The following is a 27,033-nucleotide window of genomic DNA, read 5'->3' as shown; positions in this document are numbered from 1 at the left end:
GTAGTTTCCGTGAAACGGAAGTCTACGGAAACCTTCGAGAAAGAACACTTCTGCGAAAAAAGAAAATAAACGATAAATAACTGACCGAATTTTAACTTTATTCCCAACGTTGCTCGTGTCAATCTGTGAGCCAAGTGCAGCTGCTGGACCAGTGTCCATATAGTTTTAGAACGGTGCTGTCAGTTGTTCAAAGGCGATGTCTGGTACACCTCTGGTGAACTTTGATCGCCATCTATTAACATGAGCGCCAATCGGCCCTCCTCGGTTTGTTGCTCGATTCCTTCGAACGAAAAGCGAACGGACGTCAATGTTGGGCCCCCAAGTGTGTGCTTCCGCACATTCTTACCTTACGCCTTTAGAGCAAATAGGACACAATGCATGGCTCAGTAAGCGATGAGGCGCACTGCTTTTATATTGGCTGTGGCTTATATAACTGCGTACATAACTGAATTTAATGACTGAATCTCTCATGTACGCCCAATTCAGGTGAGGGGAGCATCCGAGCAACTCGTCTGTCACCGTTCTCGTCACGACAGCCAATGCCAGGAATTACGGAAGGCTTTGCGCCAGCGGGACGATCGACCTCCTACCTAACTTATAAGGAGTTCGGCAGGTTGCCTAACTCATCGTCGGCATAGAAAGCCACACCAAAGCTTCTGCAATACAAGAAGGCAACGGATTTCAGCGTTTGTCTACAGACACGCTGTGCTTTGTCTGCTGCGTGTCTGTCAGAACTCTTTTTTTTCTCTCTCTCATTCCACGTCGCATTTCCCTCCCCGCTTCCTTACAGTAGCACTCTGAACACGGTTTCAGTTAGCTTCCTCGTCTTTCCTTCCCTCTCTCTCAAGCCATGACCCCGGTTATGCGCACGCGCACGCACGAAGGGTCCAACACGCAGGCACCGTCACGGACCAGCGCTGCGGCACACGCACCGGTCGCCGGGCCGCGGCTCGGAGGCAGCAGCCGGGCCAGCTGCCGGCCGAGAGCGCGCCCCGCGCGCCCCCGCAGGAAGCAGCGGGCGGCGAGTGCAGGAATCGCGCCTATCGATCTCCCGGCGGCGCGAGCGCCCCGTCGCCGGCGTCGCAGCCGCAGGCCTCCTCCTGTGTTCCGCCGTTGCCGGCGGCGGCGGCTCCTTCCTACTGCTGCTCCTTACGGGCCGCGGGGGCAGCAGCGGGGGGCGCAATATGGCGGCCGAGGAGAACGCTGCCACCAAGGTGGACCACCCGGCCGAGACGGTCGAGTCGCTGACGAGGGAGATCGAGCAGCTCAAGGCGAGGCTCGAGGAAGAGCGCAAGAAGATCAACGACGTCAGTGGTGAGCGCAATCCGCCGTCTGCCGTTCGGGCAAAGCACTTCGCGGTCGGCGCCGTTTTCTGTAATTTTTGCTTTCCTTTCTTTTTTTTTTCCCCCTCAGCGCGCGAGGTCGTGCCGTTATAGCCGTCAGGTCCAGGAAGCCGCTTCTCGCGTATGCGCACTCCGTGCAAATGTTGTTGCTCCGATGCTTTGGCCACGGTCTTCTTCTTTGAGAGAGCAAGTGCTTCGCGCGCGCTTGCGATTGTTTACGCTGGGGAGGAGCTGTGGTCGGCGGGCAGCGGTTGCCCGCCCCAGCTGAACACTTCCTTCCCCCGCACCTGTTCACGCTACGAGAACGACTGCCGAGATTGTCAGCGGCGCATCTTAGGCCGTTTGGAGAGAGTGGTTACATCAACGTCGAAGTCTCGACGACGGACAGACGCGGCCATTGGAATGATCGGATGCGTTCGATACTCGGCCCTGTGTACATTGCTGGAGAAATTTCTGGGACGAAGTACTCTCGTGGAGCTAAATTTAGGTCAAGGACAATGGTGTGCGTTGTTTCCTTAGCAAAATAAACTTGACTTGATAGTTCTGTTAGTGCACGACGAACCCACGCAAACGAAGAAGAAAAGTTAGAAAATTTAGCAACGACGAAACGAACGCTATGCACGATAAGCGTCCTTGTTCTAATTTTTTTCTCGCCATTAAGGCAACGGTCCTGTATTTAGTACGCCGACTTTGCCTGCTTTTTATCAGATGTTCTGGCGCTTAGTCTTTTAAAATATGATAACATTTATTTATATGGGTATGATCACATGCAACTTTTTAATTATTAAGAATTTTGCAAGCCTTATGCAGCTACCAAACCTTGCTTGCCCACGGTATGATCAATCGCCCATTGAAGGCGGAGCAAGAGAATCGTTCATGTGCCGAGATATCAATAAGGCTTGGTACTTCAACGAAAAGCAAAGCAGCAGAGGACGAAAAAATAAAAATAAAAAGTCCGAGGACACCCAAGCACTTCTTGTGAGTTGTGAATGCGAAAGCATTAACAAGCGAGCGCGTTGAGAAGCTTGGCCAACGCCTCCTAGATACAACAAGTCCGGTACACTTCAATCCGTGACGTCACGCTACCTCGCCCGAATGCCATAGAATCTAACGGGGACGCTCCCGAGTAAGCCGCGGTGATTTTGACGTCGCCACTTTCGTCACGCCGGGCTTGGCAGTCGATTTTTCGGTCCAAGTAGCATGATGCCACAAAGCAGAGTGCACAGGCCGGCTACTGGGGAGGCGCTGGTTTAGCCCAATGGGCAAGACACTCGGCATCTAAGTGTGGGGTCTTAGGTTCTTAAGCCACCATCGGCAACGCTTTTCCTTTCGAATGTATTGTGTTTTTTATACTATAATTTCTTTCTAGCGATTACTGAGGCGAAGTTAGAACGCAGGCGAGAGCTTGCGAGGACAAGAAACGCGCGGATATCGCAGGCTTGCGAGGGTGACGTGGTGTCGGGGCGACGTCCTCTCCCTCACGCAACACCTGGCTTGGCAGCAGTTGTTCCCTTTCGCCCGCTTCGTTCCGTTGACGCGAGCACGTGAGGTGGCGTCGCAACCAATGGGCATTTAAGTGCCTTTTCGCTGTTACAGACACCGGCTTTGATGGGCCATTTGATGCTTTTGCATCAAAGAAGTAAATAAGTGCATTCTGGGATATGCACATAGAGCACATGCGCGCTCTTAACGCTTCTGCCACCAAACTCTTCCCTCAGTCTTTTCAAATGTCGCTTAGTATACGCAATACTCTGGGTCGATATTGTTTCAAAAAAACAACAGAAATACAGTTGTTCTCTTCCATAGACCAGGGGCGTAGATAAACGTTCCTTACGAATGTTAGCAGGTAAACCCCGAAACTGGCGTGGGGCGGTAAGTAATCATTGGTTCGGCGTGCCTTAAATTACTATGTGCCCTCCTTTTACCCCGTAATATTCATGTTAAATGCTGGTGCGAGCGTCTCAATGCGTATAGCGGGGAATCCGCGTGCCCGCACATGTCGATCTTGCCACTTGTGCGCATTTCCCCTTGGAAACTAAGTTGGACAAGATAGCGGCATTCTGCAGGGCAGATTATACCCGCGATATTGATAGCTTGTGCGTACGTGCATGCGTGCGTGTGTGCGTGTGTGTGTGCTGTACCTCTCCGCTTTCCTTTTGAGCTTTGTGTCTTGCCTTATACCTCTCTTACTTTGTAAGGTAGCAAACCGTATGTTTGTCTTCCAGTTAACCTTCCTGCCTTTCGCATCTCACGTGTGTATTCATCTCTCTCTCTCTCTCTCTTTCTTCTCGGATACAAGGCATTTATATTTATTTTTTCGAGGAATGAGAGCGATGTCCCATCCACGAAAACGATCGGTGTATGTCACAATGTTTTTCAAATGTGTGCATCGGACCATACGCACCGTTTATGCGCACTTGCGTTACTCCGCACCTATACACTCGAAAATTTGCGCTTCCCCGTCGCAACGCATCAATTCTGGCTGATAAGTGAAGTGAACCCGATCATTCGTGCGATTCAAATACATTGTGACGATTCAAATACATTGTCGCTTTCCTCGCTGCCTTGTTTTGCGGACGTCACCGAGGTCCTTCTCGGTTTCATCGCGGGTGGGCGAGAATGAAAAAAAGAAAAAAGAATATTAACGAGCGAAGACGTCTTTCTAGAAAGATGGGGATAGGGGAACGAGTGGCGTGAAGGGGAGGGGGGAGGGGTGGAATGCGCGAACGGTTGAAATGGACAGGCTGACTCGCCGATCAATTTCGCGGAGTTCAAGAGACCACAGTCAGTGTCGATGTTCAGTATAGATCGACGCGATGCGCACCGCGATCATTACTTTTCGCCTACCAGAGAGACAGTGTCAAATGAAGAGAGAGACGAGGTTAAGTGAAAGGCAAGGAGGTTAACCAAATTGGGGCCCGGCTGGCTACCTTGAACTCGGGAAGAGGGAAAGGAGATGAAAAGATTAAGAGGATGAGAACAGCAGATTGCGAACGTGCGCAGACACCTAAAGCCAGTGTGTCGGAACGGAAAGAAAACAAAAACGAACCCCCCCCCCCCCCCCCCTCCGATATTTTGGACCGGAAGGAAAACGTAACCGAAGCTTTATTTATTGTTTCGTTTCGGAGTGAAAACGAAATATTTTTGTTTGTTTTGTTTTCGGCTCAAGGAAAAATTCGGCAATCCGAAACAATAGACGTTAGGCAACGTCAGCATTAACGCGCATCTCAGGGGGCCGTATAAGCGCGTATCTCAGGCGGGGATAGTGCGAGCGATAGCCAGCCGATCGCTCCACTAATCTGAATCTGCCGCTCGGGGCGCTAGCAGATCGGCCGAGTAGCAAAACCCAAGGCTTGCGCCCTGAAGAGCTTATCGTTCCGTTTTGTACGAGTGCAACACTTTGTTACCGAAGCTTTATTGTTCGTGTATGTTCATTTAAGTTCATTTTATTGGAACAGCGGTCTCGCGTTTCGGCGAGTACACTCGATGACGTGCTGTTTCTGAGATCATACTGACTGCCTTGACTCAAGGCACTGAGCATGATCTCAAAATTCGTAATTCACTTATTGAGAAAAATAAATACTATGTTTTTATCGTTACATTGCTTCGAAAATTCTTGCACGTGAGCCAAAACCTTTATGAACCGCTGCGGACAACTTGGTTTCAGAGCAGAATCAGTACGGAACTTTTTTCAGTGTAGCGAAACTAAAACAAGAACGAAAAACATTTCGTTCGGACACCCTGCCTAAAGCATGTTTCATTCATAGTTGCTTCATTATTTTCGTAGCCTGGCTACAACGACGCGGATGTGCCTAAGTTGAAGACAAACATTTATCCAGGCTACAATGACGTATTTGATCGTATAGTCGTACGACCGAGCTGTTGTATAGAGGCACTCTGTCGTCGCTGCATTCTGCTGAGATAACGGACAAAAATGTGTGTTCGATGCACGAGAGGGAAAGTGTCCTGTATTTATCCATTCTGGCATTAAAGAAAGGGTTCATTGTGGAGGTCCAACTTAAATACAACTGTAATTGGTCATAAGGGTCATATTTTTTAAAATTTTGTAGGCTTAGTTAGCACTGACACACTGTGCGTCACTGCTTAACCCCTTTGTCAATTAGAAACGCTCGCGTGTTTTTCGCGTCGCGCAAGCGCGATGGTGAAGTTCAGTGCTGTCAAATGTCGTTTACTAGAGGTGAAGTGGTGCTTGATTTACGTTCTGTAATTACAAAGTCAATGCTTTTGATTTCACTTGCGAAAGTTGACAATGTCATGCTGAAATAATTTAGAAATGTCAGCTCTAATGCCAGTGCGTGTCGTGATGGATGTGTATATAATATGAGCCGGGAGAATATAGAGAGTTCTTTTGTCGCCCGAACAAAAAAAAAGAGAAAAAAGCAAACAAACAGAATAACGTCGTGCACAAGGCTTCCATCACAGTAGATAGCGCTGGGAACATTGGGAAAGAGAATAGTTTAGAAAAAATTCAAAACTTAAAATTTTGACTCCACGACAAGAAATAGACTACTCCGACAATATGGAACCCATTGCGGTAACAAAGCACGCGAAAAAAGAAAGAATGATGAAGAGGAGAAAATAAAGATAATATTTCGGGGGTGACAAGAAGTTACACCATCGCGTGCTCTATTTCGCTCTACTTGAGGGCGTAGAAAAGAAAGACTTCGCACATGCGTGTATTCAACAGTTTGTGTTTCCTGAATGATCTGTCATAGCCCACGAGGAAGCTTCACCCTTTATTCTCACATTTCTAAGAGACACTGAGCTGCTCGACAGATAGTGAACACAGGTGTGTGTGTGTGTGTGTGTGTGTGTGTGTGTGTGTGTGTGTGTTTGTGTGTGTGTGTTTTGACATGTTATAAAAGCTGGTTGATCATTCAATAATTTTCCAGTCTGTTGTATTTGTCTTCGATTACTGTCCTCGCCTTCTTCGCACTGCTTCAAGTTTTACTCATGAATAACCCAGTGACAATGAAAGAGACACTCAGGCAGGGCAACTGCCGGCCTTGATCGCCAGGTTAAACCTGCCTGTAGCTACAACACAAACCACCACGACCACCACCACAACCACAGCTACCGTATTTTCGCGATTCTAAACTCTCTCCGATTCTAAGCACCCCCCTCTATTCTCGCGAAAAAATTAGGAAAAAAGTTTGCACGCGAATCTAAGCACCCCCTATTTGTTAGGAAGAGCGCGTAGCCAAGACCGCCAAGCGCGCTTGCTCGCTCTGTCATCGAGCCGGAGCCGTCGGAGACCCGAGGTGAAACAGCGTCCGCGGCGCGATCTTGCCGCACAGCCGGACTGCAGAGCCGCGCGGACTCGTGAGCGGCAGTGATAGTGACTAAGCATCCGACACAAGCGGTGGTCTCACTGTCTGCACCGATTCTTCTTTTGGATGTTTGCAAAATAAAATGTTATTTCTCGCACCCGTCTCGTCGTGATTTCGCAGCGAAAAGAGGGAGGGGGAGTCATTCTACATTTTTCGAATCTCAGCACCCCCTCACTTTGGGCATCGCGACCGTGAAAAAAAGGGGGTGCTTAGAATCGAGTAAATACCGTATTTTAGGGTTAGGTCATATGGTGGCTGTATGGCCACCATTGGAGAAGTCCATAATTACACTGTGCTGGTTTAGCCTGTACACAGGAACGCCTTTCCTGCCTATATATATACCGAAGGCGTAAACTGTGAGCACGCGTGAGCGCCCAGAACCAATGTTTCAGGGGTGGAATTATTGCTTGCTATTAGACGTGCCCATTTCTGAGCAATAAGACGTCAACGAGCTTAACGGAGTTGGTGGCAAACTCCAGTGCCTATGGTCACATCTCTCGGCCATTTTCTTCTCGAACGAACAAGGATTCACACTAATGAGTATTATTCGATTATGCTCCTCTCGGCTCAATGGCTCCTATAGGAAAAGGCGTATCTTATGCGGAGGAACACAAACCAGAACTAATAGACACTTGAGCGCCAGCAGTCCCAATTACACGATTTGTCGACTTTGTTACCGTGGGCAAAATGGTTGCTCCCGAGATTTCGCAAATGCTCGCGCATCGTGTCTCGCTGAGATTCGGCCTATGCGTCTGGTCTTTGGATCCCGTTGCCGAATGCATACCACATGCCTTACGCGGCACAGTATTGTCCCAGAATAAGTTTTCGCTATTCTTCAAAGAATCTTGATGCGGATTTAGAAGCACGAAGAACGATTATTCATAATGCACTTAGGTCTGGGCAATTTGTCACAAAAGCCTTCGACATGCAGCAGAAAAATCTACTGAAATTTTTAAATATTTTCCACCGTTTATTTTTCCATAGATATAGTTGCCCAAAACCCAGTGCTATTTCCTTACTTCGAGCACTTCAAGAAATATATTGAAAAATTACTCTAGTCACGACAGTACAAACCTATTACACATTAAAAAGAAAATTTACTGATTAAACTAATTACATTATTTCATTGCTGAGACTTTACGGTGCGTATTTATATTGGAATGTTGAAGGGAATTGTCATAATCGTCTAGTTACGTGTTCCTACACTTCAAAATGACCGTGTAGGCCGAAATCACCGCAAACTACGGACACACACACAAACGCACACACGCAAAACAAAGGGCAACACGCTGCAACAGTAACGAAATTCGGACCAGGAAGAATCGCCACACATTACGGAACGCACGAGGGGGCGCGCGCGTCGGCGTAGGCATAGCGCACGCGGGTGCTGTCGCACTTCGGTCATTGTTCAATAATCTTATTTTACGCGCTCCACAGTGACAAGAATCTTCGCTCTTTCTGTCTCCGCACCGCGCGCTCTGCCTGCAGTAACCTCGTTGGCCGGCAAAGTGGAGCCCATCAAGGATCTGAACATCAAGCTGCGCAGGGTGCTCAAGGGCCACCAGGGAAAAGTACTCTGCTCCGACTGGTCGCAGGACAAGCGACACATCGTCAGCTCGTCCCAGGTCAGCCGCTCAATGGCCAATGTGCATAGGAGCATTCCTTATTCAAAATGTTTCCTTGTTCTATTTCCATTTCTAGAACTTTTCATCTGCGTTTCTCTTTTAACTTAATTAATCGATTTTAGAGAAGTGCTAACATTTTAGATACCTCTAGCTTTTTTATTGGTTCTCACCTTAGTGTAGCCGAATGGAGCTATGAGTATTAAATAAGCAAACAGAGCTTTGTGAAGCATACTTACAGAAACGATTATATTTCTCTGAAGCGCATTGGGAAAATGGTGCGCCTGTTCATTATTGTCCATTTTTCTGATTCAACTGAATATATAGGTCATTTTAAGTAGAGGTTCAGGGTACCAACCGCGTGATAAGTAAATTTACATGTGAAATAATTACGTTAAAGCAGGAGTGCTGAGCAATAAATACATGGGTAATGCAAACGATGATTATCGTTACTGCGGAGGAGCTGTTGGATCTTCGTGCCTTGCTTGTGTATTACGCAGAGGACTCAGATATCCGAATTTTTTTCTTTTTTAGGATGGCAAGATGATCATATGGGACGCCTTCACTACGAACAAGGTGAGCGCTTTTCCAGCGAGAACCGCAGAATTTGAAACAAGTATCAGCATTGACTATGAAACGGGGACCTAATGAAGCGATATAAAGTATTTTAAGCAAGATCATTCTGCTGGAATTTGGTTAAAACAGTATAATTTTTTGTTTAAGGAAAGAAAGTACTTCGTCAGCCGTTCTTGCTACAGAAACAAGAGAAAGCGTAGGGGCCAGGGAATTATCTACTATGGCAGCGGCTTCCTCTGAGGGTTAATGATTTTTAGCACAAACCTGGTCTATGTGCTGCGGAAGAGAACAAATCAACAACAAACCAAGAAGCACGAGCGAGACTGACGTATCAATCGTTGACGCTTGAGCTCCCACCAGAGAGCCTAAAGAAGATGTTGGGACGACGACTAGTCTTCAAAAGCATGCGATTGCAGCTTAAAAATAATTTGGAAGCAACTCATATTGTGAATATATGCTAGGATAAGAAAGGCACGCGCATTTTCGCCTGATGAAAATGACATGTTCACGCGTAATCGGTTTGTGGCGTACTAGGCTGCATTTCTTCGTGGTCACATTTCGTGCTTTGACGCTTTATTGTAATGGCGTTTTATAAAGCGTCTTGTTTCCTTTTGTGATGTGTGACTTAATATACATTTCCGCGTTCCTTATGTAAAAAGGAGTATGCGGCGTAATCTGTTGGTGATAACATATCCTTATTTATTCAATTCAATAGCAAAAAAAGAAAAAAGAGAAAAAGGGAAAAGATGCAGCCATAAATAGCCTGTATATTTAGGAAATATTCTGTTTGTTCCCAGGAGCACGCTGTGACGATGCCAACAACCTGGGTTATGGCCTGCGCGTATGCGCCGTCGGGGAACATGGTCGCCTGTGGGTGAGTACTGCCCAAACGCCCAGGTGCGTAAGCACCGTCGCCGAGTGGATATCGGAAGAGCGCGCACTTGACTTACCTTAAATACATGTTCAACGGAAAAATATTCGGGTGTTTTCTAGGCACAACATTATTTTTCTTGCATTGCTGACTCAGGAAATGGCGGAAAAATATCCGCGCATTAGCACAATCATTGCCTATAGAAAACTGTCGGTGTTACCGCGGTTGAGGCTGCAGGATCAGCCATACGAGCGAACAGGAATATCATGCTCGATTTCCGCTTGAATGTACGCATAGAAGCGGGTGTTATAGTAATAGCAGAAAGGACGTGGAATTTTCTTCCGCGAAAGCACGAATTACGCCAGCGAGCACGCGAGTATAGAAATCGCGACGTGGTTGCCGTGGTGATAAAGACGCCTGCCAGTACAATCACGTCCATATCGGTTCACATGCCACTGGCAAAATTCAGCGAAGCCACTCGAGGCAACTCTGGCCCCAGTGCATACGGCAGCTGCGAGTACGGCCATTCGTGCCAGCATGGTAAGATGGACAGTACATGAATTGGGCCCAAACTTCGACACATTGGCTTCAAACGACTTTACGTATTTGCAAATTTCCAACGACATACCGCATTACATACTACGTTATACTGATTGCCCTGCCGTGTTTAGGAAGTTATGCATGCTTGTAAACCTAGAAAGACAAAGCGAAATAAATAACGCCGCAAGAACTCCTGAAACCGCAAGCACGAAGACCAAACAGATCCACGCATTGCTTCTCGTGATAGCTGAACGATAGGCAGTGCCAGGGTTTTTTTCTGTTGTTGGAAACTCTACGGCTGCCGGTGGATTTCCGCGCGCGTTTCGCCGTAGCTCGGGAAAGGCTTTTGGCTCCCTCCATTTAGACGGGGTCCTGTCCATACAAACGGCGTCTATCGACAAAAATACTAACTTGAATGGCCTTTGTGCTTTTCCGCCTTTTCCATACAGCGGGTTTCCATGTCAACGAGGCTCAAATGCAATGTGAACGTTTGACGCCAGCGAAAGTTCTCCATTATTCATGTCGTTCATATTCACGAGGGTCACAATAACGAAGCACGGCTGTATTTGTCCCTATTTGATGTTCTATTTAGTGCTTGTATTATCTATGTTATGCTGGAAGGCAGAATGCTTTTTGTATACTAGTGACCTTCACCCCATTTGTGCTTAGTGCCTTGGTCACGGAAGCCGGTTCTTTACTTCTTCTGAGTACGCGTCGGTGCTCCTCCATTGTGTACAAGGCCTTTTGTTTGATGTCGCGACGCAGTGGGTTGGACAACAAGGTGACCGTGTACCCGCTCAGCTTCGAGGAGGAAGTATCCGCCAAGAAGAAAGCAGTCGGGACGCACACCAGCTACATGTCCTGCTGCCTCTTCCCAAACTCGGACCAGCAGGTCTGTGCCACAAGAGCAGAAGCACTTTAGTTTTGAAGCTAGGATTTCGGTATGTTCAGAAGCGTGAAAGAAGGTTAATCCCGAATAGCAGAGATGAGTTTCTCTGACCGTCAAATCGCGTTGCCTCACTGAGTTTTTTGGTCGCAATCTCGATAAAAAGCGCTTGACATATTTGATCGCGGATATTCCATAGGGATCAATGTATCTTAAATGTGTGCCACAGTGGAGAATCTGTATGCCGCCTCGTTTTATTCAGTACCGACATGGCCCGGAGTCCACTGAAAGCAGACTTCAGGGCCAGCCAAAGACGCGGTCTTTAGTGTTTTAAAATGTTATGAGGCAATAAGCAACTATCGTCGTAATAGTGCTATGTAGATATATCGTCTCAAGAGCCATCCTCAAGTTAGAGTAAACGGTCCATCTATCATTGTAAGCCCTTTCCAGTATGAATCTCGGCGCTTGCAACACCTGTGTTCTCGTGCGAGGAAAGGTCGTCCGATACTCAGCATGCTTCCTATTTCTTGTGCACATCTTTGTAATCATATTTTATAACAGAGTAAAATAACATGCTGACACTGTGAACTCTAAAAAGCACAACTTCCTTGTCCTAGCAGCGGAGTGACTTACCGAATGTGCGTGTTGCTTATAACCGAATCCTATACAAACAAAATAACAGGTACACATGGTTCACTACAAGTCACTGAAGACAATTGAACACAAGAAATCGATATTTCGCACTAGCTTGTTATTGCCAAGTTTGCGTCAGTAAACACAACGCGGTCATTAAGCCAAGATCCGATGTCACTATACACAGACTGTCGCTGCGGCTTGCCCCATTTCTCGTTGTGCCGATATCGTCGTTTCCAGATCCTGACGGGCAGCGGTGACAGTACGTGCGCGTTGTGGGACGTGGAGTGTTCGCAACTGCTCCAGAGTTTCCACGGCCATTCCGCCGACGTCATGGCACTCGACCTGTCGCCTACAGAGATGGGCAACACTTTCGTCTCCGCAGTACGTGTTCAGCAAGTCTCGCGCTCGTAAAGCCCGCTTCTCACTGCGGATGTCCTTCGCGTGCAGGGCTGTGACAGGCAAGCGCTCGTGTGGGACATGCGGTCAGGACAGTGCGTGCAGTCCTTCCAGGGGCACGAATCGGATATAAACACCGTCAAGTTCTACCCGAGTGGAGATGCCATCGCCACCGGCTCGGATGACGCCACCGTGAGTAGAGTGCATGCACTTCCGATGGAAAAAAATACGGGAGTATCGAAGAAAAAAAAAAAAAAAGTCACCCACCAGATCGTAGCACAAAGCCACAAAGGAAGCCCATATAGATTTCTCGGAAAGAAAGCTTTACAGTTGAAGACAAAATTTGTCCCGGTGCGGGGGGATCGAACCCGGGACCAAGACTTTTCCGGTGCTGTAGCTCTACCACATGAGCTAGCTAAAAAAAAAAAAGAAGGGCAGCTTTCTCTCTGACACACTTGCATGGCTTCACTTTGTAGCTTCTTGCTTCAGCCGGGTGGATCACAATTTTTTTTTTTCGTTCAGTTACGTTCCTGCACTTTGCGGGCTCCTACAGAACTGATTTGTCATATAAAGCAATATTGTCACGCGTTGTTGATTTGATTTTTGCCGCTGTTCGTTTTCACTGAACGTTAGGAACTGAGATGGCGAACAGGAACAGTGCCGTGTGCCATATGCGCATGAGAAAACATAACACGTGAAACGGCACCCGCTGTAGGCGCTCGGACAAGACACATTTGATGCGGTGTATCTTTTTTGTTAAATTTTGTAAACAGTGCTAAGTACAAACAAAATAATCATTTTGGTGACTCTCATTACTTGCTTTTACGAGTTTCTTCAGTTCGCTCTCTTTCGCAGAAAGACTGTAAAGTGTTGAGTTAGAAAACAAATTGCGATCGAAACTGTAAGACTTGCATGAAGATTCATTTTTGAGCCGTTAAAGACGCGTGTTCTCTTTGGTCTTTTACAACCGCCCTTTCTTTAATAAAATGGGGGACAATGACAAGCTTCATTTTGCCCTGACTCAAGTTGATGCAAAGCATATGACTGAGGCGTAGCGTGCTCACTCCTAGACCAGGGATGGAGCCTCTCTTAAGAGTGAGACGACAGAAGGTTTATGTGTCATTCTATGTTCCTGTAATAAAATTAGCAGGGCAGGAGGGCCATTTCATGCACCTCGTTTTCTAATCATTCCTTTTTATTTTCATTCCTTTCACAGTGTCGTCTCTATGATTTACGTGCTGACAGGGAAGTAGCCGTTTATTCCAAGCAGAGTATCATCTTCGGCGTCAACTCAGTGGACTTCTCAGTGAGCGGTAAGAAAAATTACACGTACTTGGCGGGCGTAACGTTACGGGAAAAAAAGCCCCCGTACATATACTCCATTCAATGCTAAACGTGGAAGTACCTGTTGCATTCTTAGAGTGCATGATACCCCAGCCACAAGAAGCACTTTCGATCTCGATCGAGCCCACGATAGTAAAGCAATGAACGGGGCTAGTTGGCGACGTTCATGATTATATTGCGCTGAGTGTTACAATGACGAACGTGAAGGACAGGACCCGGACTTACGTAGCGCAAGTACGAGGAAGAGGAGACAGGTTTGGGATGGAGAAGCCCGATGTACTCGAAATAACATTTAGTAAAGCAATGAACGGGGCTAGTTGGTGGACGTTCATGATTATATTGCGCTTAGTGTTACAATGACGAACGGGAAGGACAGGACACGGACGTACGTAGCGCAATACGTATGCCACGACAGAATGCCACGATAGAAAGTGTCCCGTGTGGCTGGGGTATTATTTACTCTAAGAATGGCATCGGTTACTTGTGCGTTTGAATCGGCATAGATCCTTTCCACAATGGTTCCTTTCTACGTTTTGCGCAAGAGAGCCCAATCACCATTGACAAATTCGATGCCGATCGGGCTCGATCACGACAGAAAGTGCCTGTATGACACCGGTGTAGTATCAGCACATTGAGTACGACGGGAACACACGCACACACGACGTTTTCAAGCGAGATTCAACATGAAAATTTCCCCATCACCTCTTTTACATTAAATCTATTAATTTTGAAAAAAATATACGCTAAATTAAATGCTACATAGTCTAAAGACCAAAAAGCAATGCATGCAATTGCGTTTCATTTCATTCTATGTAGCATATAATTAATAAAATACTTGTGTTTACGTGCAGCCCAGGTCACAGCTTTAATGTCACGCGATGTCTAAGTTTGTCTTACATCGTTCACAAGCTATGCAACATCAAATCTGGCGGTTGCACAGTGGGAGACGAAGCCGACGCAGCAGTGTCACAGAGACTAGGTGACGTGTGATGCTTGTAGAAGGAAGAATGGCGATCAGAGAGACAGAGAAAGAGAAAGAGAGAAAAGGATGCATAGAAAGGCAGGGAGGTTAACTAGAGGTAGTTCTGGTTGGCTACCCTGCACGGGGTGGAGGGTTAATTAAGGGGGATAAAAGGAGAAAGTGAGTGGAAGGGGGAGATTTATGCACAGAGGAGAACGACACTTATCTATAAGTATACTGTAGTATCCAGTACTCCTTGTGTCACAGCGGCACGTATCCATTCTGGATTAGTGGCCATAAAGTAGGCTCATAAGTGTGCGTTGAAGCGCTAATGAGACGGTTCCTAAAATTCGAAGCCCGAACCAGGACCGAAAATAACCCAGCACAGGTACTGGCAATGTTTCTTTTTTTAATTGAAAGGGAGAAATGCAAAGCTGGGTCACTTAGAAAACAATAAGACACTATAAGCACAAAAACAAGAAAGAAAGAAACGTAGGCGCAGGATGTTCTTCTTTTTTTTTTTTGTTGTTGTTGTGTGTAAGATTTCAAAGAGTTACGGAAATGGTGCCTTTCTCTTAAAACGCCACCAGTTTAACATTTTACGCTATAACGTTACATTTATGTCCCTTAAGTAAAATATACAGTCGTTAAAGTGAAATTTGAAGCTAATAAGAAGAATCGCCTCGACCGTTGACGCTTGCCATCGAACCGCAACACACTTAGGTAATGCAGTGAAAACAACACATAAAGGCGCGGCGCGACTTCATGAGGTGAAGTGAGCTTCCAGAAAAATTTTAATTAAAAAAATTTAAGTGCACAAGAGATATTGAATAGACGCTATGGCAGCTAACAAGGCAAGAAATATTCATTAAAGTGACATGTGGCGGCGGAATAGCGTTAAAAAGGGAGCTACTCCCCGAAGACGGCAGCTGCTCCCAAATTCATTCGCTTGCATAGAGTTAAATCACTTTAATTGCATTTACGGTTCCTTTAAGGGTGCGCCAAGTTTCTCTAGAATTACACCATGACTAATAGGTAAGGGGCTGACACCTCCAGCCTTTCAGTGAGAGCACATCCGCTCAGGGGCGCCGCGTTCGAAGGAACTCAATGCCTTTGCACAGTTCAAAGTGCGTTTGTGGCGATTTGCATTCAAATTAATGTCATTGCACCTCCTTTTTGAGCGATGAACTGCTACGATCATCCATAGACATATATAGGAGGCTGTCTCCACTAGAATCATTAAGTACTGTACACCTAAGAATAGTATTTTTATCCCCACTATGTGAAAAGCAAAAGACAAAAAGCAAGTTACGCTTGGCTAATAAAATAAAATTGTAAAGCGGATGCCAACAATTATCTCGAACTCTGACCAACGAAGAAAAATGCCATCGAATCGCACAACGTTTCTGCAATGAAGTGAAACCAGCAGATAGGAGCGAACCGCGAAATAATAAGGAGAACTGAGCGTCGTTCCCACGCGGCGACCACTTCACGGATTGTGCTGCCTCAGAAAGGCTGGCGATGTTTAGACTTTACCTTTGGGATCTGCTGTGCCCCTTCGCAATCTCGCCCTGTTTAGAACGTCAAGCATTGTAAAAGCACAGATGCTCAAGCATCTTCCACGTATTGACGGCACCGAGCAATCTTTTGAAGTTTCTAAATTGTACACGACACACACATTGTCAACCAAACAGCGTCGGATACATAGTATACGTGCGGGGAAGATCACCGCTCGCTTGCTTGCAGTGGGGTCCTCGATTACTAAGATAAATATAATTAATGCCGCGGTGCTCCCAGAGCGCTGGTCAATGCGACTCTGTACGGACGGGTTTGGTTCGGGCACGCCTCGTATTCTATAGTGCATGCACGGTTCCGTCGAGAGAACGGCTTAGCGGAACACGCATTACCGCGTGCTCGCAGGTCGCTTACTCTTCGGCGGCTACAACGACTACACGGTCAATGTGTGGGATACACTCAAGTGCGTGCGACTCAGCATCCTCTACGGTCACGAGAACCGCGTCACCTGCCTCAAGGTGTCGCCCGACGGAACCGCGCTCTCCACCGGCAGCTGGGACTTCACGCTCAGGGTGAGACGCTCTCTGTGCGATCCGCTCCATGCGGGCCGACGTGGATCTGAGCCTAGCCTTAACGTACGCTTGAATTCATTCTCTCTCCTAAGGGTAGCGTGTGCGCCGCACGAATAACGGAAAAATGGGGGTAATCGGCCGCTACAGTTTTGAATTTATACTCGCAGCTCAAACTAAATGCAACACTTCGTCCAAAGCGCGAAGCACAGACGGCAATAGCAATGTGTTAGAGTATTACGCTAAGCAGGGAGTGTATATAGTTTTATGGGCAGTAGAAGCTGCAGCAAACATTCGCTTACTAAGAAAACAAGCGCGGTGTTACGCGCCAAAGCACGCGCACGAACGGAGCTCACTCGAGGACCGTGAGCTTTCGGGGTCACGAAGGTGGAGTGATGAAGAGCGCCGGCAGAGGTGAGCGGGCGTGCCTTTTCGCAAAGCGAACGCTCCGCGCTGCCGCTCCGTTTCGACCACAATGCCGAAGCGAAAAAGAAAGAAAGAAGAAAATACAGCAAGGAAGGAAGGAAGGAAGGAAGGAAGGAAGGAAGGAAGGAAGGAAGGAAGGAAGGAAGGAAGGAAGGAAGGAAGGAAAACGAGAAGTGACAGGCAGAGAGGTTAGCCATATTAAGTGTCCGGTTGGCTACTCTGCGCAGGGTGATGGGGTAAGGGGCAGAAAAGATAAGAAAACAAGAGAAGATTAAAAAAATAAAGAAAGGAAAGCATCAGTTTGCACATTCTATAGTTTTTAAATGAAAGTAACTTTCGACCGGACTGGTGCCCCATCGAGGCTAGGCGCTTATTCATTCATTAATTCATTGAAGAATACCCCTAAAGGCCCTCATTACGAGGGTATGTAATCGAGTAATCTTTACGATAATTCCAGAGCACGATGTGCATGTTCAATAAAATAAATTCCACTGTAAGTATGAACAGCGTACGTCATAGTGGCCCGTTTTTGTGTGTGACTGTAATTGCGCTCGCCATCTTGTGTTAGATTTAGTATGATACTTTGTCCGCCATTAGTGTTACCAGTTTGTTAGTGATGTGCTGACTTCTTGTACTTGTCGATTTACTTACTGTAATAAATACCATGCAATGTAGCAGAAAAAAATAAAAAGTGTGCGCACGGTGCAAGCAGCGCTGACGCCGCAGTGACTGCGAGATTGCCCTGAAAAAACAATTGAAGAACGCGTGATTCATGTGGTTAGCTAGCGCACCATATGTACTTGAGGCTGAGTGCGCAAAGACACTCTTTATTCTAGGACATCGTCAATTGCATTTATTCTTTGTGTTTTTTTATTCGCAGGAAGGCCATGGCTGCATAATGCGGCAGCTTAGATGCTAGCAATAACTGTAACAATAACGAGCAATAAGTTACTGGCCGAAACATGGTGAAAATTCTTTCAAGGTTGAAAAATAAATGCCTGCGCTATTTCTTACTGCGTGAAGCACATCGTGGCCTCGCGCGAAGAGAAAAAAAATCCAGCGAAAGGCGTTGCTGGTGATCGAACTAATGGAAACCTGGAGTAGTTTTTGCTGCGGGTTAAGTTATTCTGATATTTCTTGGCGTTTGCTGGCACCAACCATTACTATATCTAGTTGCAAACACGATACCTCCTCTCTGTACGCCACGAGTGCGAAAAGAAAGACGTTCACTCATCGCCGTTGCAATGAATCAACGTAGTATTGCTTTCTACCAGTTACAGCAACGACTCCACCTGCTAAGCTCATTTGCGCATGAAACAGCGTACTACACATATGTTAAGGGCGCAAGTGGCGCCACACCACACATTAACTATGCGCGCAAACTAGAGTGGAGTCCTCGGGTTGATGCTTTGTGTGAAAGAGTGCTGTCTGAGATGTAGCAAAAACAGGGCGCGTATTTTAATGCCGCACTTCGATTTCTCATCCCTATACAGGTATGGGCCTAAGTAGACGAACGGATACGAGAACATCTCGCCCTCAAATGCAGCCGGGCGCCCTCGACGGTCTCCACTGGCGCCGCGAATGATTGTCCGCGCCGAGAATACAGCGCCTCCCCTAGCTGAATGGGCCGACGCAGCACCGACGAAGAGGAAACAGGAGACCCAGGGACTTCCTCAAATTGCCTTCGCGTCTTTTGAAATTGATAACGATGGCGCGCGATTAAAAAAAGAAAATACGGGAAGATGACGATTTCGGAGCTAGGACTCGCGGGTTCAAGGAAACAGGGCTGGACCGACCGCGTACGTGAAAGTCACTCCCTCTCGCCCCGTTCATGGTTCTGCAAAGGCTGGTATGACGCGCCATCTTTTGTTCACGGCCGCCTACAGGGGTTCTTTGCGTAGACGTCTTTCTTCTGCTTCTTCTGTGAGTTCTTGCGCGGCGGAGCGCCAACACTTTTTTTTTCTCGGCTGAGAACGAGAGGCTTGCTGACAGGCAATAAATCTGCTCCGCGAAACGGCTGCATACCGGAGTTGCACAGTCACCGGTCTAAACGCTACCCTGACCAAAGCACAGCTTGGGTCGAGGATGCGCCTGTCATTTTATCCCGTTGTCCATTTTAATTTGCATCACTATCAGCCGTGACTTAGTGCCGTTATACTTTCGAAAATACAGGACAACGAGGAGTCTATTGTAATGAGCAGGGACCGCAGTGCAGCACTCTTTCTTTTATGTCGTGCTCGCACAGCATTTAAAAACATAACCGGGCAAAAAGAGTAGTTTTATTCAACGCCGCGCAATCGAAAAAGTCCTTATTGCATGCTGCGAGAAACAGCTCTAAACCCAAATTCGTTCGGCACATTCACTTCACAGACCAAGCCTTGCAGGTGTGCAAGGCGTCAATCGTCCGCGTCCACACTGCTGGTGTGCGGCTGGCCAGTGACCTTTAAGGGACCGTCCGCTGCAGGTTCAGTTGTGCATCTGGTTTCTATCATTGTTATTACGCGTCTGCTTATTGCGTGCGTACGTCGACAAGTACCGCTTCTAACACCGCCCGTATCGTGTGTTGAGAACGCAGCGACTACGACGACGATAAATTTACGTTCGGCGCAGCCCCCTGCAGACTGTCAGTCCTCGCAGCCTTACGGTTCGTCTCAAGTGGTTCTCTTCTACTGCAGGGACGTGGCTGGTGAGCCTCGGACGTGAAAAAAAAAAGGGAGCCGCCGGAATAATGTGACCAGTTCATTTCCCAGTTCCATTTCTTTCCGCGCTACCTCAGCGGCCCGAGCAGCGCCCGGTCTACGTTATCAACAGTAGTAGTCGCTTCGATGAAAGAAAGCATTACATTATCACCTGTCCGAGTTAGCAAGGGAGGCAAGTTGAACGGTCGATTGCAAAGCTATGGGGCAAAAGTGCTGCCGGAGTTGCCGTTTGTAATGTCACTTCGCGAACAACGCGAGACATCTACTCCGCACCGCGTCGCTCCAGACTGAAAACAAAAATGTTGCCCAGACATACCAGTAATTGGCCTGCCTTTCTGGCCTTCCCGTCTTCGACATTTTGACTCCAGTCCTGCGCCAAGTCGAAGCGAAGGTTGCGAGTCTTTGTTAGGGCGCGATGACACCGCGAGAACGCGGATGAACGCGAGCAGGTTGGACGGACGCTGCGCAACGACGCTGGTGCTTGCTGCTCTCAAGCAATTGTCGGCGAGTCCACCGGATGGATTTGTTCACCAGCTCGTGAAGTAGAAACTGAGGCGCCTTGACACAAGTCACCGCTTTTTTTTTTTTTGATGGTGTGGGTGGGCCCATTCGCCCAGCGGCCCAGCCCAGGGAGCAAGAAACGTTCGGAATGAGAAACTTCCCGCTGGTTCTAGCGCGAGCGGGCGACCAGTTAACGTGACAGTGAGGAAAGCGTGGATGACCAGCACGGAGTGGAGTGCGTCGAAAGGCGGCATCTTGTGGAGCAGGGCGTAAGGTTTACGACTGTGCGCTGGGCTGCCATGGCAACTGTCGTGACGCGGCCACTATTTTTCGCAGCCGTCAGACAGCGGTGCCACGTGAAGGGTTCACAATTGCCTGGAACGTCCGCGGCGTTATACGACCGGGCCAAAAGGCTGAATTTCTTTTGAATTTAGCGCCCCTGCCCCACGTTGAGTTTGTACCGCAGCGCGATCATCGGTTCGCGCTGGAACGCTGGACATTTAGCGGCGCAGAGACCTCGTTCCCGACCAGAGAGATCTCGATAGAGGCAACGCGCACCAGCGTACATACAATGGGATTTCGAAGCACGCGAGTGCTCGAAATTTACCCGTGGTTCTCCACCACGGTCCGGTCACAAACGCTGTTTCGTGACAAAAGGCTGAAGCCTACAAACTTCCGTCTCATGCAGAGCAGGCCTTGCGAAATCCCCTCCCTTCCCCGAAAATCATGTCAAACAGTGTGTCTTGGAGAATGAGTGCGTACGCCTGTAAATAGCTGGAGTGAATGAAAGCTCTAGATGCGAGGAAGGAAATAGTAGAAGGAAACGTTGGAAATAAAAGCTTAGCGCCTGTACTTTGTGCGTGTGTGCCTTTTATTCCGTCTAAACGTGAGCTCTGCTGCCTCGCATGGTGTTTATAACGGATTGTTAAAGTGTTCAGTGACCTTAGCGAAGAGCAGTGAAGACTTAACAATTTATTTTCGACAGTATGCCTATCAGCAGTTGACATGCACGACTTCGTGACCAATGCAACATTTATGTATATGCCAGCGAAGATGCTCCCACAAGAAATAGTCAATACAAAATGAGGTATAAAGTTCGTAAACAGGGATAAGGTGCCTCAGAAAGGCTGGCCAACGTTTAGATAGGAGGACCTATCTTCGTCGAACGCGGCCTCGTCATCCTCGGCATGTTAGTTTTAAAGGGTTCGTGCAGTGACGTCACGTGCGGGTGTTGTCGCTGGCGGCTGGTTTTAAAGGGAGAGACTTCAGAGGTAATGAGCGCTCTCGTCCGACGTCTGTGAGCTTCGTTCTCAAGACGAGGGAACAAGAGCGGGAGAGTGGGAATGCGGGGAGAAAAAAAAAAAACGAAGCTCACAGACGTGCTATTCCATCTGTCAGCCCCTTTCTTGATTTTGAATACAAAATGAGTCATTCTTCTGTTCTCGAGTCAGACCATCTAACTGGCACAACTAGCCGCTAAGAAACTTACTTCATTTTTCCAGTAAAATTGTCACCCTGTCGCGTTTCAATGGAAGTATGTGTTCACTAAATGCATGTTATCACGTGCAGTAGCCAGAACTTATACGTCTAACAGATCATGGACGACGAGCCCTCAAAAGCTGTTCAGCTGACAAGCGTGCACTTGTGCCGACTGAGCTGAAATACAGCTCAAATAAGTCGACCACGAGGACGGAGGCGAGCATGGTTGACGGTCTCTAGAAGAATGATTGCACTCGACCTCGATTTATAGAGCGTCATCGTACCTTCCAGATCAAGCATCGGTCATCACGTATCTGATTATGTGTCTTCATATAAATGACATCACTTTCGACGTAAGGAGAATCTTCTATTGCTGGCGCATTATAGTGAGAACATGATGACAATGATATCGTGCCAAAGCAACAAGAAAGCAAAGCGTGTCACACTAAATATACAGGTTGATGCCATTAGGAAGGATCGTGGTGGTTCCTTTTTTAACAACGTCTGGATTCGTGTGACTTGACTGGGTATGCAGTGGTATACCGTTGGCGTTGGACTAATAAGAATGCACAAGGTAAGCGCTCAAGCTAAAACTCATACTTCACAATATTAACATTTCCAATCGTTATGGTAGCCCACACACCAATTCTCCGCTTTAGCAGAAGGGTTGACATCCGGGCCAGTTGGTGCATAGTTGAAGGAAAAAAATTAGTCACAAAAGACAAAGGACAAGAAGAGATGTTCACACCACAACGACTGGACTATCAACTGAGCTTTATTAGGAACGGCATAGTCCCAGCAAGGCCAGCAGAGCATGCGCAACAGCAGCATCACTAATCACAGAGCATTGAAAAGACATCACATCTATCGTGACCGACCTAAAAAAGCAAATTCTTTTTCAAGTAATCGTACCGAGGTTGTACTAGTGCAGCCGGTACGCTTACAACCTCGGTACGCTTACTTGAAAAAGAATTTGCTTTTTTAGGTCGATTACGATAGGTGTGATATCTTGTCTTTTCAATGCTCTGTGATTAGTGATGCTGCTGTTGCGCATGCTCTGCTGGCCTTGCTGGGACTACGCCGTTTCTAATAAAGCTCAGTTGATAGTCCAGTCGTTGTGGTGTGAAAATCTCTTGTCCTTCGTCTCTTGTGACTGATTTTTTCCTTCCGCTTTAGCCTTGAAGGAGTAATGACAGGGTATTTCGGACTTGTAATTTTTTTGCGATAAACGGAGACTCAGAGCATCTAAATCTTGAAAAAAGAAAAACAGTGGTATGTGCTAGAATACCCAAAGTAATTTACTGTAATGTTTGCTTCTATGAACTAGCTTTAGTTTCGGTACCGAGGAGGTGGATACGTAGTGACGTCACTATACACTGGCTCGCTCTGTACCTGTGATTGCTTTTGCTGCCACATGCAAGAGCAGCCAGAAGTAACACGCGCAGCACTCTTGTTTACTGCTACTATTTATTTATGAGCACCGCCGTCATAGGTTAGCCATATTGCCACAAGACGTGAGCAAATTTTGCTCCCTCTCATGACGCCACGATAATGTCGATGGCGCCAGGTCTGCCATTTTAAGACCGACTTTAGCATCGAAATAAACTATCTTAGAAGTGCTTCCCAACCTTCATGCGTGCTAGGTGTCATGCTTTTACGTGCGAGAAACGTGTGATATTATTCCTACAACCTAGCAAATACGTGTCAGTGTAGCTCCTTAAGTAGTGCCGACTTGCCGCTCGAGGCTGCGTCGATTCACTCACCGCACTGGACTGCCTACCTCAGCGGTTCAAGGGTTCGGCATCTCTCCCACCTGATATATGTAACGTCTGGCTACTTAGTTCGCAGCTACTAGATGAAAAGTAGCGGAAGCTCTCCGAGGAAAAGAACGCCTGACACAAACCTCTCGAATCCCTTTCGCCTACGTTAAGCCGCGCGCGTACATCGCCAGACCTATGTGCAAGAACCTGCGCCGTAGATAATGCGTTGCGGTTCGGCTTGCCGTTGACGTTATGGGTTTTATGCTCACTTTATACGTACGCTTCTCCAGTTCCAGGCCATGGTGAGCAGACCTTACATATGCGCAATGCTGGACAAACAAAGTTGCATGTGTTCACTCTATTTCTTAATAAAATATCCGTTCCATGCGCCTAAATAATGGCAGCAACTGGTGGGAACTTGAAGAAAAATGCGAAATGTTGAGCCTGCTAGAGCTCGGTACGTAATGCAACTTGCGGAACCGCATCTACACCTGCTTTGCAAATCGAGCGAAACGTTTTCGCAGTTATTGTAGCATACAAAGTGTGAACAAATCCTATGCGTTTCACAATATACTGGTGGGCTGCTGGTAACTGAGGCAAGGAAGGATGCGTAACGGGTTCCTTACCTTTCCACGGGCCCTGTCCCGAGTCTTCAAATGTCCAGCGTTGTCTTGGAACAATCCGTGGCAACTGACGAAGATGCAGCCGAGTGAGAATAAGGTCAGACGCTCAAATTTGATAAAACCAGTGGAAAAAAGGCCTTTATTTCAGTGAGGAAGCCCGAATGGTCCCACCCCTGCCATCGGTCGAACAGCAAGAAGAACGCAAAGGGGTAGTGGCCTTTCCGGCAAGCCAACAAGTCTGCCACGTCTAGCAGTACACACACAACATATAAAGTTCAGCGGCGTTCGGTGCACACTTCTTGGGCGACAAGCAACAACACAGATAACAGCGTAGCCCAACGCTCAAGCTACGTTCGCGTCTCAATGCGTTACGCAAGAAAGCCGCGGCTTCCAGGGACAGATAAGACAGCCTCGTTTTCAGTGATAAGTTTGGATTATGCCCGGTTGGCAAGTAACGCATTTCTTAAAGCAATTTAAATGACTTACCGGCACAAATGGCAATTAACTAAGAGCAGTTTTTGAACGTAAGCTTGAATGGTATTTTTCTATGAACCGACATACAGGCCCAACCGCACTTGCTGTAACCGCTAATTCGTAACAACATGAGTCTTCTATCCTCCAGCTTGTCCGTACGTGGTCCCAAGATTTACGAAAATGAAAGTCACGTGAGTTAACAGGAAAACGTAACTAAAGACACAGACTCATAAAAGGTCGCACATATCACGGTATTCGAAGGTGTCGATCATTTGAACCACTGTTTTCAACACTCTCTTTCAGTGAAATGCCCATTATCGCCATTCTGACTCAAAAATCGACCAATCTTGTTGCAGCTGGACCTAGATGCATTACGCAACATAATAGCAACATTAGGGCAAGGTCTGCTAGGTCATTTAGATTCACCTAAACCGTTTCTTTGATAATGCATTGCGTTAGAAAAAAAAAACGATAGTATACAATTCGTGGTTAAGCCACTGATTCACGTGGCCATTGAGAAGTAATATCGTGTACTCATGCCTTTACAAAGGACGCACGAATCACACACTAAACACATTCTGTTCATTTCGCCGAGACATGAAACCCTAGGTGGCATACTGAGTATGCAATTTCGAAAAAAGTTAGCGAAACAAGTTTTGCAGGAGCGTGCTGAATTGGGCTGGCTGGTTCATGACGAAGGGGGTAAAAACACCGCGAAGGACAAGACGAAAGCATGGACGACGTACACAACGCTGTGAACGTCGTCTCTGGCTTCGTCCTGCCCTTTGCGCTGTTTTTATCCCTTTCGTAAGCAAGTTTTTCCCACTACGAATTACCCTTTGGCCCTGACGAATGGTGAAAAACACGATGATACATTTTGTTTTGTCATTTTGTCAGCTTTGGCCTAGAAGGCCCAGTACGCGAACAGGCCGGTTAATCCCTTACCGTAAGGTGAAATAAAATTGGTGTTATATTCACTCAATATGCTAGCCTACACATGAAATTTTTTGTCCGTCATGTAACGGAAGGAATAAAATGGCTGCACGAGATAGTTTACAAGAAAAATAGGCAAAACAATAGCATTCATAAAGGCCATACCGTTTGCCTCACTCTATTCACGTTCAGTGAGCCGACGGAGTCTTCATTTGTTTTTCAAAAGACACGAATAGTCCTTGCTTGTCCATGCACTGCCTATTTGTCAAGCAGATTTCTTTCGGTAGGCGATCAGCCAAAGTACAGCTCAAAGACAAATACGCTTTTCGTGCACTTTGTAGCCAATATACTCACCTACATTTTTTTTCCTAACAACCATCGAATAACAGAAATAACTGACTGAAATGCCATTTGATATCAGTGGCATAAACATGGCTAACACGGTAACTCATCTACGCTAGTATTGAAACAAGCTGCCAACATGATTTACGCGACCATTCGTATTGCGCACGCCATTCTATCGCAAGAAACTCTCCCCAGTAACACCGGAAATCATGGTGTTAGCCTATGGAGTCGTTAAACGACTGGCGACCTTTCTCACAGTACGCTATTATGCATAGAGCTCCGAGAACATCCTGTTAGTTAATATCCGGTGATGTCTTGGCAGTGTATGCTGCAACATATAATCACGTTCGTTCAACGTTACATTGCAGGAATCATCACTACAGCGCCTCGTCAACGTCAAGCAGATAACGTCACGGGTTTGCGAACTGTAATCAGATGCATATGTAGTACATTCCTTGCAGGCGTTTACAGTGCTGTCAGGTCAAGTCCTATTCATGACCACTTTGTCTCCAGAAAACGTAATTCCCGACGTACAGCCTCTTGGTACGACGGAACTTAAGAACTAAAGTTTGAAACTGTTGCATGGTGCCGTAGATAACATGGTTCACAAGCACATAATCTGACCTCCTTGCAGGTGAAAAGAGGCCACAACCGTTCTCATTTATCGAAGTACGGCACCAACCCGACACGACGCCGCCGTAGGTGCGCACGAGCGCAGACAGAAAAACATAGAAAATGCGGGCAGTGAAACTTGAGCATCGTACAAATGTCATATTCCCGGGCGCTGTTCAAGAAAGCGGTGCAACAAATCACTTTCGTCGACTAAGTTCTGGTATTTGAGCCCGTGTTCATAAATCGTTTCGCAGGCTGAACGGTTCCCAAGGACAGGAGCCAGCCAACCATGATAGGGAACACAATAATATATAAGGAAACCGGTAAAGTCGAACAGTTCTTACAAACAAGAGCTTCGTGAAATTTACCCTCAATTAATTTTTGAAGTGCAGAATTTTTATAAGATGTAGGGAACGCCTACAAATCCTTTTTGTTTTGGTATATTGCTTTGGACAGACAGAGATAAAGAGTACATCAGCTGCTCCATTTTTCTATGTTATGCAGCGAGGAATAAACCGATACCATGATAATTCTAAAATAAATAAACGAATAACAAATGAAATGAAACTAA

At 46.9% G+C, this 27,033-nt stretch overlaps 1 protein-coding gene across 2 annotated transcripts; it reads left to right on the top strand.

Moving 5' to 3' along the window:
• The first annotated feature begins 1,043 nt into the window (after positions 1–1,043).
• On the top strand, positions 1,044–21,088 carry Gbeta5 (guanine nucleotide-binding protein subunit beta-5). Of its 2 annotated transcripts, none has more exons than XM_075681352.1 (10): positions 1,044–1,314; positions 8,183–8,319; positions 8,851–8,892; positions 9,693–9,766; positions 11,069–11,195; positions 12,063–12,206; positions 12,273–12,413; positions 13,438–13,534; positions 16,447–16,613; positions 18,530–21,088. In XM_075681352.1, exons 1-10 carry the CDS (start codon positions 1,185–1,187, stop codon positions 18,539–18,541), a joined length of 1,071 nt encoding a protein of 356 aa, XP_075537467.1. In that variant the 5' UTR covers positions 1,044–1,184; the 3' UTR covers positions 18,542–21,088. The 2 variants fall into 2 exon arrangements, with proteins under 2 accessions (XP_075537467.1, XP_075537466.1); XM_075681351.1 differs by having other exon boundaries at positions 1,045–1,314; positions 9,690–9,766.
• Positions 21,089–27,033: the final 5,945 nt, after the last annotated feature.

Source organism: Dermacentor variabilis, chromosome 2 (genome assembly GCF_050947875.1).
Source record: "Dermacentor variabilis isolate Ectoservices chromosome 2, ASM5094787v1, whole genome shotgun sequence".
NCBI lineage: Eukaryota > Metazoa > Arthropoda > Arachnida > Ixodida > Ixodidae > Dermacentor > Dermacentor variabilis.
This window is presented reverse-complemented; position numbering and strand designations above follow the sequence as displayed.

Excerpts from the sequence above, each read along its gene's own strand:
- Gbeta5 (XM_075681351.1), top strand. The coding sequence starts at position 1,185 with ATGGCGGCCGAGGAGAACGCTGCCACCAAGGTGGACCACCCGGCCGAG. Across the intron at positions 8,320-8,850 it reads ACATCGTCAGCTCGTCCCAG|GATGGCAAGATGATCATATG; the intron begins GTCAGCCGCTCA and ends TTTCTTTTTTAG. Across the intron at positions 11,196-12,062 it reads TCCCAAACTCGGACCAGCAG|ATCCTGACGGGCAGCGGTGA; the intron begins GTCTGTGCCACA and ends CGTCGTTTCCAG.